The 17,378-nt window shown below is 43.3% G+C and overlaps 1 protein-coding gene across 2 annotated transcripts in view; it reads right to left on the minus strand.

The window, feature by feature from the left end:
• Positions 1-17,378, minus strand: part of GLB1 (galactosidase beta 1) — a 316,597-nt gene that overhangs the window by 204,313 nt on the left and 94,906 nt on the right. For both annotated transcript variants that reach the window (XM_078688334.1, XM_078688335.1), the window contains exons 7-8: positions 14,358-14,416; positions 2,757-2,878 (exon numbers count right to left, since the gene is read on the minus strand). In XM_078688334.1, coding sequence (XP_078544460.1) covers positions 2,757-2,878; positions 14,358-14,416 — 181 coding nt within the window. The remainder of the gene's footprint in view (positions 1-2,756; positions 2,879-14,357; positions 14,417-17,378) is intronic.

The following is a 17,378-nucleotide window of genomic DNA, read 5'->3' on the forward strand; positions in this document are numbered from 1 at the left end:
CCCCATTCAAATACCTGAGTATACAAGTATATAGAACTCCCGAAGACCAAATTGAGGGCAATATTAAAAAGGCCATCGCTGGCTTCCGGGGCAGTGTAGGGTTCTGGACGTCTTTGCCCTTATCCGTCATGGGTAGAATCGTGGTTTCAAAGATGGTCCTGCTCCCCCGAATGCTCTACTACTTTGTTAATTTGCCAGTCGTCCTACCAAAACAAATATTCACTACATTGAATAAGATACGGACTACACTTATTTAGGAGTCTGGGCAGAGACGTATTAGTCTCAGAAAGCTTCAAATTGGAACTAAGAGAGGCGGCCTCAGGGTACCTGACCTGCGCGGATATTACTACGCAAGTCAGCTACAGTGGTTGGCGCGGTGGATAGCGGGTAGAAACTTACATGAGATTAATTCTACAGCGGAGCAATTAACTCGTGGAGAACTGCTCCATTTGCTGTTGCCCAAGACTAGGATCCCACCAGACTGCCATCCTCTCCTGCGCACAGGACTGACGTGCTGGAGGAAGGCACTAGCATATACATCTGGAACTGTGCCATTTGCAGAGAACATTCCGTTGTTGGGTATTCCAACGCCACAGGGTACACTCAACCAACGTAGATTCCAGCCTTGGTTAGACGCCGGGGGTGGAGAACGTGGGGGCATTTTTTGGGGATGACACTTTATTAGATCATGACTCTTTTCTACAAGCCACGGGAGCCCCGAGAGATTCTACTTGCTACATGCTACGGTATCACACTACATTAGACACACATGGGCTCCACAAAGGACTAAACCAGCACAGCATGAATTAGTTCACCTACTTTACCATATGGGAACCGGGGGCCATTTGGTGCGTTGGCTTTACATGGGGATTAGAGAACATGTGGCTACTCCACTCACTGCACTCAGAGATACCTGGGCACAGGACACCGGGGAAGCATTATCGGATGGTGCCTGGCAAGTGATTCTCGAACACCCCAGAAAGGTGTCCACTAACGTTAGATTTAAATGTATCCAAGCTATGGTACTACATAGGGCACACCTCACCCCCCACAGACTACATTGAATGTTCCCAGACTCCCCTTTTACAGCTGCCCTCGCTGTAAGGAATAGTAGGCTGGTATGCTTCACATGTTAAGGGCTTGCCCGCGAATAAGGAATTATTGGAGAGAAATATGTCATATACTCAGTACACTCACAGCCCTGCAGGTGCCGGTAGATGCTCTATATTGTCTGGTGTGCACCGTAAACGTCCTAAACAACATAAGGCACAATTGAAATTCCTAGACTTGGCTCTATTATTAGCTATCAGAGTCTTAACAATGCGATGGAAGTCCCCCAGACCTCCTGGAATAGCAGCATGGCAATCTGATCTGTTGAGATGGGGTAAGGCGGAAGGAGCGGTCTTGAGACGGGAGGAGGGGAAAGGGCAATGGAAACATCCGATTGCACAAGAATGGGAAGTTATGATGTTGGAGCTGGAAGAGATGGAATTGTTACAGTCACAGACAGAAGGAGTGTGAAAATGGATGGGTGGTTGGAAGTGTTGGCGTGAAGGACTGGTGGCGCAAGCTCCCGCAAACGCACAGATTTTGCTTTTAAAGACTCTTCATTGTGGGCCTCATCGGTTTAATAGACAGGTTGAGAAGTGTTATTCCCTTTGAACTAGTTTGATCAGGAGACGTACGGGGGTGGGGTGGGAGGGTTATAGGGAGAGGGACAGTTTAAGAGTTAGGCTTATTCTTATTTACTTTAGTCCTGCTTGTTGAACAAGAAACCCTGCATCATGATGTCTGAATATTGGACATGTATGGACTACAAATATGTTTCCTTTTAGCAAATGTGAATTCAATATATTACTACTCTGAGATACGAAATGACAAGGATCAAGCTGTAATGGTTAAAAGCTGACAGAGTTAAGTTGGGTAGAAAATAAGCTAAAAAATGACTGTGTTGTACACTTTATGAAAATGATGCGATGAGTGTAATACTAAGCAGTCTGAAATAAAGATGAAAAAAAACAGGTATTGCAGCATGCTGGAAGGCCCTGTGCAAAGCTGGACTGGTCACTTTTCTGTTTATTGTTTCTATATTTAGGGGTTAAACTGGTACTAATGAGGTGAAAACAATGCCCAGTGACACCACGTTTACAAATGACGAATTAATGAAGTAATACTATTACATATTATACAGCATTTTGCTGGATGATTTGGCTTTTCTTGCTGCATAATTTACTCAACCCGGCTGCATAATTTAGCCTTCTGCTGCCGCTAATTCCAGTGGCCCTGCTTGTATGTATTGAAAAGGAAGGTTTAGGCCTAGCAAAAGTTTTTTTTACATGTTGACATTGCAGATTAACACTGCAAAAACAGGTTTTACAATGGTAGGCCCGAGACATGTTTAAAGGGGTGCTTAAGTGGGTGTCACAATCAGTTCTGCAGGCCAACTAGTAGTATTTAAGTTACAGGCCCTGTGCACATATAAAACACTTTACTAGGGACTTCTAAGTAAATAAAATATGTCAATAGGGGGTAAGCAAATGCTACCATGTTTAAAGCAGAAAGCACATGCACTGTAGCACTGGTTAGCAGTAGTAAAGTGCCCAGAGTCCAAAGGCCAGAAAAAACGAAGCCAGCAAAAACAGGAGGTCGCAAGGGTAAAAGTTGGGGGGAAACCAGGCCAAGGACGCCAGATCTAACACTATACATGACCATCAATATATGAAATCTGTAAAAAATGTTTATGTATACAAACTCACATGTTGACACTAGCTCCATGTGCTAGGATTTCATCGAGAGATCGAACAACTGCTTGTGTAGACACAACAGAATGGCGCTGTCCCCAGTGATCCAACCATCCAGTGTAAAACTCAGAATTTACCTGGAATGAGGAAAAACAAACAAAATATGTTGATATGGAAATATAGAAAGTCATCTTAACTTCATTTATCACAACATCATTGAAACAAGCAGAAAGAGGCTAGCCAAGCTCGAACAGAAAATGTTGGCGATATGATCACACAATGTGGTAGAGTCGAATGAGTCATCACATACACCCAGAATTTGATTTGATCAAATTACCTTGCCAGATGTGATAAAAGTGGAATCCATCTTTGTAGATCATATAGATCACGAGTCGTCTATCATTACTGCTATCGGCTTGAGCGGAGAGTCCGATGTGAACATTACATTTCATTTTATGTTTTAAAATAACAGCAGCCATATTACGTGCTGGCATTTTTTGCACCTGCCACACCTTTGAAAAGGTGCGCTGGGCGCAAACAATGCCAATACGCCCCATTATGGTAATGCGCTGCCCTGGGGGCAGCTGCGAACTCGTGCTGCCTTGGGGGCAGAGCATTCATGTGAAAACATGGAGCAGCTGCTCCGAGTTTTCACAGTGCAAGCGGCTCTCACCTGCACTTTCAAAGGGGCTTAGAGTTACACTTGCAGGCTGGTACAGTCAGTGACTGCACCCGCCTGCAATGGGATGTCTGGGGGAGTCCATGGGACCCCCTTTACCCCCCTGCAGAGAGCTGCTGTCAGAAGGCGCCCTGTTAGTGGACCACCTTTTAAATTGTGCACTGTCAGTGCGCCTTCTGGGGGCTTCTTTGACTCTGCACCAGCATCTGTAATATGGCGCGGGTGCAGAGTCAAAGGAATTCCCTCATTTGCATAGGTCATGCCCCTATGCAAATGAGGGAACACGCTCTGTTGATAGCGCTGACGTTTTAAGTGCGCCAGCGCTATTGGTATTATAGAAGGGGATGCACAAGCATCTGCGCCCCCTTCTATAATACCAAAGTACCCCGGGGTCACGTAAAGCGGGCGCAAACGCCCGTTGCACCTCTGGGGCACCTTATGTAATACAGCCCCTGGTGTTCAGGTTGCAAGACGAATGCCAACATCGGGATTCGTGGTTTGGACTGAATCGAGATGCAGACTGTCCTCAGCCCTGCAAAGTCTTTCAGTCACTCATTTATGACCACAATATGTAAATGACGTGCAAATCAGAGAACAGAATTCCTGTACACAACTAACCCTGGGCGGAGTTTGCGGAGTCGCACTACGCAGAGCTACAAGAAGAGCAAAAAAACAGTCGCACTGCGCAGCGCTCCGCAAGCGGTGGAGTTCCATAGAAAAATGCCGTTCGTGGTGATTGCACAGTGTGGATGCTTGTCCGCATTGTGCAATCATTGCGAACGGCACCTTGCACAGTGCAAGCGGTCCCTTCTTTCTCCTTTCTATCGCTCGAGTAGATTTTTACTTGAGCGGCAGCTTTCTCAACGCGAACAAGCAGTTACTCCTTGCGAGCATATGCGACCACTCGCAATTAGAAACCTGTCCACCCCGCATTGAGAAATCTCGCCGGGATGTTTATTTTCCAATGCGGCCAACTTGATGATGTTGACGATCGCGAACAATGAAAAATGTAGCCGGGACTTGATGTTGGTGAACCCAAGCGAGGAAAAAATCTCCACTCCGCGAAGCAGAGTTTTTCAGAACTCCGCGAGTGCATCGGAGTTCACCGCCCAGGCTTATACACTACATGGCGCAAAGAACATGTGGATACTGACGGACCCCCACCTACCTCCCTTGAAGCTGGCATGGATAACTGCGGGCTGATGCTTTCTTAAAATGAGGTGAGACAAAAGCCCTAGTATTGCTCTTCTTGTAGCTCCGCGTAGTGCGACTCCGCAAACTCCGCCCAGGGTTAGTTGTGTACAGGAATTCTGTTCTCTGATTTGCACGTCATTTACATATTGTGGTCATAAATGAGTGACTGAAAGACTTTGCAGGGCTGAGGACAGTCTGCATCTCGATTCAGTCCAAACCACGAATCCCGATGTTGGCATTCGTCTTGCAACCTGAACACCAGGGGCTGTATTACATAAGGTGCCCCAGAGGTGCAACGGGCGTTCTCTTAGATCCAGTGATCAGGTGCTATTAAATGTTCCTAAGATAACTAAATCTAGGCAAGGTGGCAGAGCTTTCTCTGTTGTAGGTCCTAACCTGTGGAACTCACTCCCGCTCTCATTGAGGCAATGTAATGACCATCTCAAATTCAGAAAATATTTGAAAACTTTTCTGTTTAGTTTACTTTAATTAGTACCTGAAGGCTTATCGGAGTTTTACAGCACTTTTTAAGATCTCTGCTTCATTGTCAGTTTATGTACCGGTTGTCTGCAGCGCGGAGATACTCCTACGGGAGTTTATTCATAGCGCTATATAAACCTGTAAATAAATAAATAAATTCAACCAGTAGGTGGCGCTAAATTACAAGAAAAGGCCCAGAAAGGGTCCTTTTTAGGTCTCGCCCTGGAACAGGGACGGAGACTTATAGTCGGCTGATGCCGGGGAATGAGGGACACAAAACTGGCACGATTTTTAGCAGTCGGATTTGGCTGCGCGAACGCGCACGTTCCGTCCTGCGCCGCCCTCCCAGCCTACTGCGCATGCGCCGCCCTCCCAGCCTACCGCGCATGCATGCATGCACACAGACACAGACACAGACACACACACACACACACACACACGTCGCAGACAGACACTCGCTCACACACACACCCCCTCCCCCACAGTCACACACACGCACTCCAAGACACATACACACACGCACGCACACACATACACACACATACACAGGCCGCCCCCCCCCCGCGCCTACATGCTCCTCTCCCTCCGCCCGCCCGCCGCTCAGCAACGCACTCACCGGCTTCCTCTCCTCAGCTGCAAGGCCCGGCAGCAGGACTCTTCTTCCCTCCTTCGGCACCGGGGCGCAGGGTAGGCTCCTGCCTGCTCCGGTGCTCCCTGCTCCCAACACGGCTCCAATCGCGGCTCTTCCGTGGGAGGCGGGGTAGGCTCCCGCCCTCCTACTTCCTGTTTCCGGGTGTCGCGCCGGCCTGCCTGACTTCCTGGTCGCAGGCCGGCAGAGTAACGAGGATGTTTTGCGGTATGTATTTATTTATTTAATTATGCATTTTTATATAGCGCAGACTTTACCCGAAGGCGGTATTTATTTATTTATGTATTTATGCATTTTTATATAGCGCGGACTTTACCCGAAGGCGGTATTTCTTTATTCATGTATTTATGCATTTTTATATAGCGCGGACTTTACCCGAAGGCGGTAATGCTTGCCTTAGCGTAATGGTGTTCCTTCTTAATTTATTGGTGGTGTCCCTGTTAGAATTATTCCCACTTTTAGTCTAGCAATGCTTGGCATGATGTTGGCATCTTTGGCATTATTGAGCCCATCCCTGGTATAATGGGACCACAACGTATTGTGGGCATTCTTGACCCAATTGTGCTTCTCTTCACCAGCGGTGATGGTCATCCCTGGCATGCGATGGGTGTTCATGGAATTGGATGTTGATATGTAGACATGTAAAGCCAGACTCTGTCCATGGGGCAGTAATATTCATGAGTACTTGATGACATGGAGATCAAAGATACAACTAAAACTGAAAAGCCATTATTTTGAGAGACTGTCATATTTGTTTTTGGGAATCAGAAATATTTATTAAAATGAAATGCTTGTAATAACAAGCCAATGCATGATTACCAGCTGTGATCGTGTTTTCAAAATGTTTGTAAAGTTGATATTAAAGTGATAATTCATGCTAATTTCTGTAGTCTTATTTACATCTTGTTTACAATTATACTATACTACTAATGTATGTTTACTAGCCATAACTGTACTGTTATATGTTACATTTTAATTACAGTGTTTGCCTTTTACAATCATTTTCTTACAAACTACCTCGTAAAACAAAAATATTTATGGCTAAAATATTTTGCACTGTTTGCACAATATATTTGTGATGTTTACACTTACCTATTTGAAATTAAAATGTACAAATGGACATTTAGTCAATTACCATTAAAAAGTTTAACTTTTTTGCTAAGATATTCTTGTAATCTTTTATGCAAACAAATTTAAATACTGCATAAATAATTTTAACAACAAATACTTTATATGTAGCTTTTTATGTACATAAGAAAACTATAGCATAAAGCAAAAAACATTGCCATTTACAATAATAATAGCTCAAACTTAAATAATGCGAGACCTATTGCATTGCAAATGCTTGTTGTAACGGTCAACATTTGAAAAGTCACATTTGCACATGTATTCAGTGTATTGGATCCCTTTAGGAAGCACCTATTAATGTGGCACCAAAGCATGCAAACTCAAGAAGCGGTTGCAGACACATAGACCACAGGAGTATCTTGCGCTGCCAGAGTTCAACGATCTGAAGAGTAATCGGAGGCCCATAGATACTCGAATTGTGGTTAGTGGGATGATTTGGGGAGAGCCTAATGCACCCGGATCCTGCTGAAGAAACAGGCTGGTTTTATATTGCCAATTTAGGTTTGCTCAGCATGTACTGCTTCAGTGAGAAAACAGAATAATTGTATATCTTTTAGGTCATGGAGCATGGCAATATGCTTAGACAGAAACGGGTCAGGGATTTTAGGTGCTGCAGGCAAAACAGCATTTTGCTGGGGAAGTGCTACTTCTCCACTATTACAACAAGAACCCTTTCTGGGCCTTTTCTTGCAATTTGGCCCAACGTACTGGTGGAATACTAGGGTTGCTGTCTCACCCTATTTTAAAGCATAAGCCCTGTGCAAAATGCCTTTTGGCTTCATCGAAGGTTCCCTCACGTTTTAAAAAAAAAAAAAGGCCTAACAAATCCCCACTTGCTTTCTTTGTCATTCCTAAGTGCAATTCCATCAATAGAAAGCCTTCATCAACGATATATGCACTCTAACAAATCAAGTGCAAATTAAGGAGTCATCCCATATGTTTTACGGTAACATGGACCAAAAGAATGTCTGTGAACAACCAGGAAATGAAGCCTGATAACTCTTCAGCGGAAGTGGGCTGATCTTTTGAGTGCCATGCCTGGTCTGGACAATAAAATATCTTGAAACCAAATGACTGGATGGTCAGAATCTTGCATTCACTCTCTGAGATAATAAAACACAGACAAATTCAACAACACATGCATGATGAATAAACGGAATACAATTAAAAAAAGAAAAACTGCTGTCGTCCGAACATGGCGGGCAAATGTTTGCAATAACGAAATGCAGTGGGTGTCCGTTTTGCAGAGGTATTGCATATGGTCTATTGTTTTAAAATTCCAGCATGACCACCATATTTAGAACCAACGGGTTGGGAATCTTGGAACGAACAAAGAATAATACACTATGGATAACTGCATTCCATCATGGTCTACTGTATTTAGAAGAAATGGTCAGAAAGGGATGCAGCGCACTGCAGATGAACTGAGTGGCAACAAAGTGACCCGTTGGCACTGCTGGGAGACAGGTGAGGCTCCTCCACGTGGGCGTCAGAGCATCATCCCACTGCTTTCTCGCAGTGCGAGAAGCAAAAAAAGGGCATGCCTCGTTGGTGGCGGGCGGGTGGGCAAGTCAGGAGGAGTGGCTAGCCCAATGATATGGGCACCTACTGTTTGGTCGGCCCTTGTCATGAGCACTCAACATTTTTTTTTCATCTAGGCTGCATGCAGCCTGCATGGAGAAACCGGCCTCCGCATAGACACCTGTACGGACGGCATCTTAGCCAATCACAAGGCTGCAATTGCAGCATTGTGATTAGCTTAGGGAAGGAGAGGGAGGCTGCCTGCTTCTGCTTCCTGTGAGCAGAGAGAGAGCAGGAGACGCGACGCAGGAGTCTGGGACCAGAGGTGAAGGTTAGTTTTTAAGAAAAAATAGTTTTATTAAATTCACCCCCCTCCCCGCGCGAACCCCCTGCCTGCGAGTCATGCCGGCCGTGGCTGCATGGAGAGCGGTTGCATTGTCTTTAGTAATGTTGTAATAAAAAGAGGAGAAGCAAAGAAATGAAAGTGGAATTATAAAAGAAGAAAAGCCCTAACACTGAAGCACTCTCATTTCATTAACAATATAATACACTCAGGCCACATCTCCCTGTCAGTAGCAGCTATGACTCTTCCCCTCTTTGAGTAGAAAGGACCTTGCAGCCACAGCATAGCTTCAGTGAGCATGAAGTGGGGGCGGGCTGAGGTATCCTGGTGACGTGGGGATTTTCTTTGATCCTTTGGAAAGCTGGCATGCGCTGGCACTGGGTTGGGTTTGAGAAGAGCTGGAGAAAAAAGTTAAAAAAACACAGGGGAACCCCCTTTGTTTTTGTAACACAAAAGATTCTGGGATACATTTAACATTAAAACACCTCCCTTAAATAGAAACTGGATCACGGTGTTAAAATGTAGGTGGGGAAATTAAAAGACCTTTAGTTTTATTTGATTTGACAACAGAGATGTTGTGAAACATAGCAGAGTGCACCTTATAAAAACATCTGTAGAACATTAAGCTAGAATGTCTGGAATCGTAGAGAAGAAGAAAGCTGCCTGATATTTGGTGAAAGAATTTCTTTTTTTTTTTTTATTCAAATCATTTTTGAGGAAAAAAGTGAAATAAAAAAAAGAATACAATACAATAAGGCTTCAAATACATAGATTGAATCAAATGCGTTGCTCGACGACACTACACAAAACTAAAAGAAAAATCAAATCACGCTTCTCTGGGGCTGCCTGTAAGCAGTACTACATGAGGATAATTACACAGACAAAATAAAGAAGTGCAAAAATGTACAGTTACATGACAATCCAAGCTATTAATAATGAGGTCAGGTGCAGGACTCCGCAGTCAATAGGCCCGTCACGGGTGTATACAGCATGAAGTATTCCATCACGGAGGATCAAAATGAAAGGAAGATATATCAAGTGATTTCCAGAGTCTCTTACTGGAAGGTCGCCAGGTGGCAGATTGCAGCACCGGATTATCCGCTCCTCTCAGGAAGGAGAGCCAATCCTGCCAGATTTTAAAGCTAACTTCTGATGTGTTTTTCCATTTAGCATAAAATCACCTTACACGCCAGTGTCAGCATCAAGTCCAAGAGTTGGCGATCCTGTGTGTTTGGTAATTGTGGGTCAAGGGCTCCCAATATATCGTATACAAATACCCTAACAGGATTTGCATTGAAAACATGGTGCACGCAATCAAAGATCTTCCCCCAATAGGTCCGCAAGAGGGGGCAGTAAAAGAGCATATGTGCGAGATCACCAATCCCTGTCTGACAATTCCAACAAGTGGGGGTATCTCTCAAGTGGCACCTAAAAAGTCTATTTGGGGTCCAGAACGTCCTGTTTAATAACATGTATTTAGTCTGGGAGAGGATTGGGGACCATATCCCAGTCAAACCCCACCCCCGTAGAATTGGGTTCTGATTCCCATTTGACTTCAACCTGTCTGTGGGATTTCCTGGGCAGAGGGAGTAGAAGCTTATGCACTTTAGAGACGAAGTGGTCAGCATGTATGAGACGTGGTAAATGGGTCACAAGCCAAGGTGTGTGAGGGGCCAGGCCGCGGTTTGATATGATGGCTTTCAGTTTCAAGAACTGGTAAAAGTCCATGGGCGTTAGGTTATATGTCGCCTGTAGAGTCGAGAAAGGAAGGGGCTGTGTCCCCTCATAGAGGTCCGTAACCATGTTAATGCCTTTCTTGGACCATGAGTCCCAATAGAGAGTTTTGCCGTCAGATTTAAAATAGGGGTTTCTCCAAAGGGCCATAAACGTGGATTTTTTGATTGTTAAGTTAGTTTTGTGGGTCTGGTCGAGCCTTAACAGAGCTCGCCTGGTATTCAACATAATGTACTTGGAGTGAGGCAAGTGAGCTAGATCGATGGTAAGGAGGGTCGGTATAGGCGCATGAGCGATGATTGATTTCTCAATGTTTAACCACATTGGAACATAAGATGGGGAGTCCACCAGCCATTGTGCTCCCTGTTTGCAGAGGAATGCTGTCTGGTAATTCCTGAACGAGGGAAGAACCAGGCCACCCTTCTCTTGCAGCTTTTTCAGTGATACCCTGGCTTTCTTGCCTTGCCACAGGAATCCGCCAAACAGTTTATCCACCTTGTTGATGAAATCATCAGTGAATGTCATAGGGAGCATGCTGGCCAGATAATTCACCAGCGGGTTGGACATCATTTTAAGGGTTTCTGCCCTGCCCCACCATGAAAGGAACTTGGGTGACCACCCGTTCAATAAGGAGGAGATCTTTTTTAGGGTTAGTTCCTCATTGATTTTTAAGGTGGAGATTAGATCTTTATCAAAATCAAGACCTAGGTACTTAAAACAATGTGGTTGCCAAGTAAGACCGGAGCTTCCTAGGATATCTCTATTACCAATGTTATTCAGGAGTTTGACCTCCGTTTTATCCTTGTTCAGGTTGTAACCCGAGACAACTCATCGATGGTAGCCATGAGTGCGGGGATAGCCTCATCTGCTTTCTCCGACATAATAAGCACATCATCCGAATACGCGGTGAGTTTTATAGTACAATCCTGAAATGGAATACCGGCAATAGCATCATTATGTCTTATGTGGTAAAGGAAAGGCTCAATCGCCAACAGAAACAACGAAGGAGAGAGGGGGCACCCTTGTCTCGTTCCCTGTTGCAACCGTAAAGAGGAGGAGAAAGAGCCACCTGCCCTAACCTTTGCAATAGGACAGGAATAGAGGGACATTACTAGTTTCGTGAATGTTACCCCAGGTTGAATTTATGAAAAACTGCTTCCAGGAAGGACCAATCGACTTTGTCGAAAGCCTTTTCGGCGTCTAATGTTATTGCTGCAGTGGGTGTGTCCAGGAGTTTCGCTTTCTCCAGAACGTGCGCTAGTACCCTAGTATTATCACTAGACAGTCTGTTTTTTAGAAACCCTGCTTGAGAAGGGTGGATTAGTTGGGGTAGTATTCGTTGAAGGCGAGCCGAGAGGATCATAGCTAGAAGTTTGCAGTCAAGATTAATTAGGGAAATGGGCCTATAATTTTTCGGGAGGGAGGGATCCTTAACCTCTTTTGGGAGTACTGCGATTATAGCCTCAGCCAGGGTACCTTTAACTTCACCTGTGTCATTTATTTCCCGAAAGAGGTGGAGAAGAGGCTCCACCAACAAAGAGGGAAAGGTTTTATAAAATTTAGCTGTGAACCCATCTGGGCCGGGGGCTTTTCCACACTTTAATGATTTAATCGCTTGTTCTATTTCAGTAGTCGTGATCGGTGCATTAAGGCGTAGTTGCTCTTCAGATGAGAGCGTTGGGAGGTCACATTCGTTTAAGTATTCCTGAATCTTGTTCTCCTCCACAGATGCGTTTTTGGCACATAAAGCTTCATAAAAGTCTTTAAATATCTCCGCTATCTTATCTGGCTCTGAGTGAGCATCCCCTGATGCGTCCTTAATGACATTGATTGTGTTCTTCTGAACTTTTAATTTTAAGTACGCGGCCAGACTCTTGCCCGCTTTATTTGACTCACAGAGTTTAAACCTCCGTCTCCTGTCCAACCATACTCCAGCCCTTTCACTCACTATTTTATTATACTCATACTTCTTGTTAGCCATTGCATTCAGTGTTGTGTTCTCCCTGTCTATCTGGTGTTTACTTTCTAGGTCCAATATTTCAAGCTCTAGGGTTTCCAATTTCATATTATGGTCTTCGTTCATCGCTGATCGAATTATAATGCACACCCCCCTAATCGTGCATTTCAGGGCCTCCCAGGGGACTAGATCGGAGTTATCCCCCCTCTTATTAAGATCCAAATATGAGTTAATAGCAGACTTGGTGAAAGAATTTCTATCTGTCTGATCGAGGACTGTGGGGAGAAATTCATCTGGCTTTATCTTGAATCTCTGGGATTGGTAGATTGCTCTAAGCTAAGGGAACATACAGATAGCTTCTCGCTGACCCACAAAGACAAGTAGGTAACGGTCCTGTTCAATGGAGACTTCTTGTCTATTAGATTGACTCTTAGTGGGGCGTGATGAAGAGCTTGTAGTCTACAAAAGCTGCTTACATATGAAAGAGGCATCAACAACCAGCTGGACATGGATACTTTGGCTGGGACCAGACTAAGGATTCTGGGAAGTCTTTACACAATTTGTTATTGTTTTTCAAAAATGCCTCTATGAAAGTTTGGAGATTGCGGAGCACCAAGAAAAAAGTAGCACAACCATTCATAAATACTGTAACAGTTTCATTTCTGGAAGGTGAAAACTGCATGAAAAAGAAAAAACATCACTGGCAATACTTTCCAGGTTTTCCCTACTTGGCGTTTTTGACTGCAACGTTCAAAGCAATTTAAGGGATCATGCAAAAGAGGTATCTGACCTCTTCTAGCCTTGCCTCTCTGAAGATTTTACTCCTCCAGGAAAGTTTCAAAGTCCAAAGGTAAAACTTTTAACAAGGACACACTTCTCTCCATCGGCAGTCTGCTGTAAAGTTTGGCAATGTCCCAGTCCTCCTTAATATTTGACCAGTGTGAACAAACAGCTTCTTTCCAACGTCATTCATTCACTGGTTGACCTCGGCGGGCACTCAGGTCCTAGTTAACCGCACCCCCTTGACATACATTGGTTTTTGATCTCTATCTTTTCCAATGGAAAACTTTATGTACAGTTTTTGCCTCTACATTCAGTTATCTTCATTTTAGTGTCATTTTAATCAGATTTATTTTTGGGGAAATAAATTAGTTCATACTTATTAATGTTGCTTTGGTTTTGCTTTACATGCGCTACATGCATTTTTTCCTGAGGAAAACTTTGCTGCTTGTGCCACGCTACTAAGGGTTTGCACCTTGGAGCGGTTTTGGAACTTATCCATAAACATTACAAGTGCAAGAAAAGGCTGCCTGATGAAAACCTTACCCTTCTTATGATTGCAGAAGTATTTAACACTTGTCACAGGTTACCAAGCACTGGGCTGGGTCTGAAAATGCAAGGAAACTCCTTTTTTTTTTAGACTATCTATGACTACATCTACCAGCATGCTTTGAGAACAGTCTTTCCATCCTCTGACAACTCTTACCCATTTGATACAAGGGTGAACAAGGGATTCCTCACGGAACGTAAATGCTTTATCTAACAGAAATTCTATTATTTTGTTTTGGGAGCAGTTCAAACACAGCTCAGATGAAAATATTAATAATAAAGATGTATGATAAGCAAACGAGATTAATTAATTCACTGTTACACAAATTAATGTGGGCCAATAAGTTCAGGGACGAGAGGAGAAATGCATTCCATCTGAAATATCAGCTACTGCGCAAAATAATGATCGGAATGTAAATATGCACCATGCACATTAAACAAATGCCACAAACGTGGTTTGGGGTCAAACATCCCAAAACAATTATTGGTGATCAGCAAATAAATGTCCTAAATGCCCTTTTCCTAAATTGAAGATTATGCAAATTCTTTAAATGGTGTGACCATCATGTGTTAGAGCAGATTGTTAAAATAATTATCCTTACCAATGGCCCTTTGGGTTCACTGCGTCTCTGAGTTATAAAGGATGCAGTAACATTGGAACCTGCAATCAGTAATACAAAAATTCATAGATACAACATTGTAATTTTCACAATATACTGGTAATCAAACGATTGCATGAACAGCACCTTCAAGTTCAAAAATCCTTGTTACTGTTGTACAAATACAAATATACTGACCACAGGTAAGTGCTGGGGCTGGTAAATTTGCTCATTCCCCTTTGCAAAGTAGTACTATAGTTTATGTTAAAACACATTTCCAGCTCTGTCAGCCCTCTTATAGTATTCATTGTTCTCTACTTTCCGTTGCAGGGCTCGTTTTAATCACAATGGAGCTTCAGCACTCCCGATGGAAGGCAGTTCTATTCATTTACCACCCTTTTTGTGAGAGATGCATTTATGTTACTGGTAAGTCTGTATACACATGCTGTAACATTTTACAAGAGCGCAACAACATTGCAATATATACCCAGTTCTTCTACATTGTTTACACCCCTGAAGTTTGCACCCCTGAGGCTACGAGTACTTGAGATTTTAAATAAGCCATTCCATCTCCAGGCATGTGATGACTGAAGCAGACATTTTGGCTTTTCTCTTCCACAAGGTCTTCCTCTTTTATAGGCAGTCGTGCTATTTCAGATGTATTCTACAGAGATGGCGCAATACTTTATTCGAGAATTCACCCACCAGTGACATAAGTATCAAGAACATAACTTTTATTTTCTCTTTCAACTCAAGGATCCCCTACTTAACTCAAGATTGACTAGGCTTTTAAAACAACTTCGCTGTTTCAACTCTTATCAACTTTTCATTTTACCTCCCACGGTGGAAGATTTGTTTTAGACCAGCCACATTGTTTCCAAATATAGTGAGGCACAATCGTCATCATATGACCTAACATAGTTATCATGCATGTTTTTTATTTCTTATTTTTCAGACAGTTCCTAAACCAGTTCACAAATCTGGTGCCTGAGTTTAGGTACTTAGTGTGCTTGCAATTCTTATGTGTTGAGCAGCAGGTCAACAGCCGGACAAACCCATAACACAGCCATGCGATTGAGAGGCTGCGGCTTTTATCCTATCATTATAGATCTGAAGCACTTGCAACATAAATCATCAACTGCATAATTTTCAGATTTTAACGAAAAAAACAGTTTCTAGCTCAAATGGTAAAGCGTTACTAAAAATGCTGTCATACTTTGCTGGACAGTGTGAAAATGTGACAGACTAATGATGTGAAACCTGTGCCCTGAGTTCACATATTTAAAAATGACAAAAGAATGAGGTAATATTGGCAAGAAATGAGACGCATTAGACTGCATAATTTGCCTGTTTTTTACCTCAGTAATTTCATCAACTCTAGCGCGAAATTTGGTGCATATTTCCAAAAATACTTCTATGGCAAGTATGTCGCGTAACAGTCAGAGCTGCGGACTTTGGAGGTGGGGAACCAGGTTTGAGTCTGCCATCGGCTCAACAACCTGTAATTCAGGGCAAACCACTTAATCTCCCTGTGCCTACAAAAACATGAATGTGTATTAGAGCAGGTGCCCATGTAAAGTGCTCCAAAGAAATCATCTTTCTTCATATATTGAAGAAATGCACACCATTTTCCTTCCGCCAGACTTATTGCTAGTTTTTCTGAGACAAAACGGGATTTGAAAACATGTTAAAAAGATCCAAAATGGACAAGGAAGGGGTTTGCCGCAAATAATGAGCATGAATGCAAGATGATGCAGTAGAAAGGCGTGGAAGCCAGAAAAGCATTGAAAAGTGTTTAATCAACCTGAACCAAGGAGGCCTTGAGTGAACGAGCACTGTAAGCAGAGCAAGCACAGCTGTGTAACACTCCTAAAAGCATCAAGGCTGCTCAAACAGTTTCTACCTACAATACCTCAGAAGTAATGCAAGGCCATCTTAGTTTTGGAACAGAGTTGGTGCACAGAGGAACATCACCATCTTGGTTTGGGTTATTCATAAGGGAGTCATGCCGTCTTTGTAAAACTTTCAGACAAGGTACTGAGAAACCTAAGCAGTGGTGAAGGCAAGATTGGGGACTGTTAGACACATTGGAGTTTTGCAGGGTTCATATTTGCTGTCAGATTCTCTTTGGCCAGCTTTTCCGACAATTGTTTCTGTTGTAGTCTATAACCCATAAAATGAAAGTGAAAAAGATTTTCTAATCTTTCACGTTGTTGATTATGTTTATTGGGAGTTCTTCCAAAAATATATGCAGACTGCAGCATGTTCAACATGCAGCCGCTTGATCCATTTTTAAACTCTCTCAAATTTGATTCCATCTCAGATAAACTCAAACATCTACACTGGTTAGCTATAAAAAAAAAGAACCATTTTCAAATGATTGTGTATTAGGCACAGGATATTTGACTCCAATCATCCTGAGTGCATGACTCCTCAAACACAAGCCATGCCCTGGGCGTGCGTCACCTCACTTCACAGGGAATCATAGGCTCATCCAAACTCTTTGTAGTTTTCAAATTCAAGTACTTCATTTGGATCTGAAAGTCTTTCAAAGTGTTAGGATTAAAAGTGTGCAGTAAGCTTCCATCTGCCGCCAAAAGTAAGCCGAATTTTCGGTGTAAGCTGGTCAGAGAACAGTTTGGGACCAGTGCCATGATTATGTCTTTTTCACTAAGCACGGCGCATCAGAGTGAATGCACTGCTGAGCTAGGAGCCAGAACACTAAACTGTAAGCAGATGAGATCTGATTAAACATGAAAAGCACATAGGTCAGCTGCAACTTGTTGATCTAAGTGGCCAACAGACCAAGGAATGAGATAAGAGACACTGCAGTAGTCACGGTAGGATAATATTGAGGCACCCAACACCTGACCATGTTTATCGGCAATGTTAGAAGCTTCTTCAGAGTACATAGGGTTAATAGGCAAGAGGTCCATGGTTTGAGTCTGAATCTAAAATGAAGCTGTGTTGTCAAACCAGACCCCAGGGTTCTTGACTTAGTTCCAGGGGCAAGAAAGCTGCCTA

The sequence above is a fragment of the Lissotriton helveticus genome, chromosome 4_1 (genome assembly GCF_964261635.1).
Source record: "Lissotriton helveticus chromosome 4_1, aLisHel1.1, whole genome shotgun sequence".
NCBI lineage: Eukaryota > Metazoa > Chordata > Amphibia > Caudata > Salamandridae > Lissotriton > Lissotriton helveticus.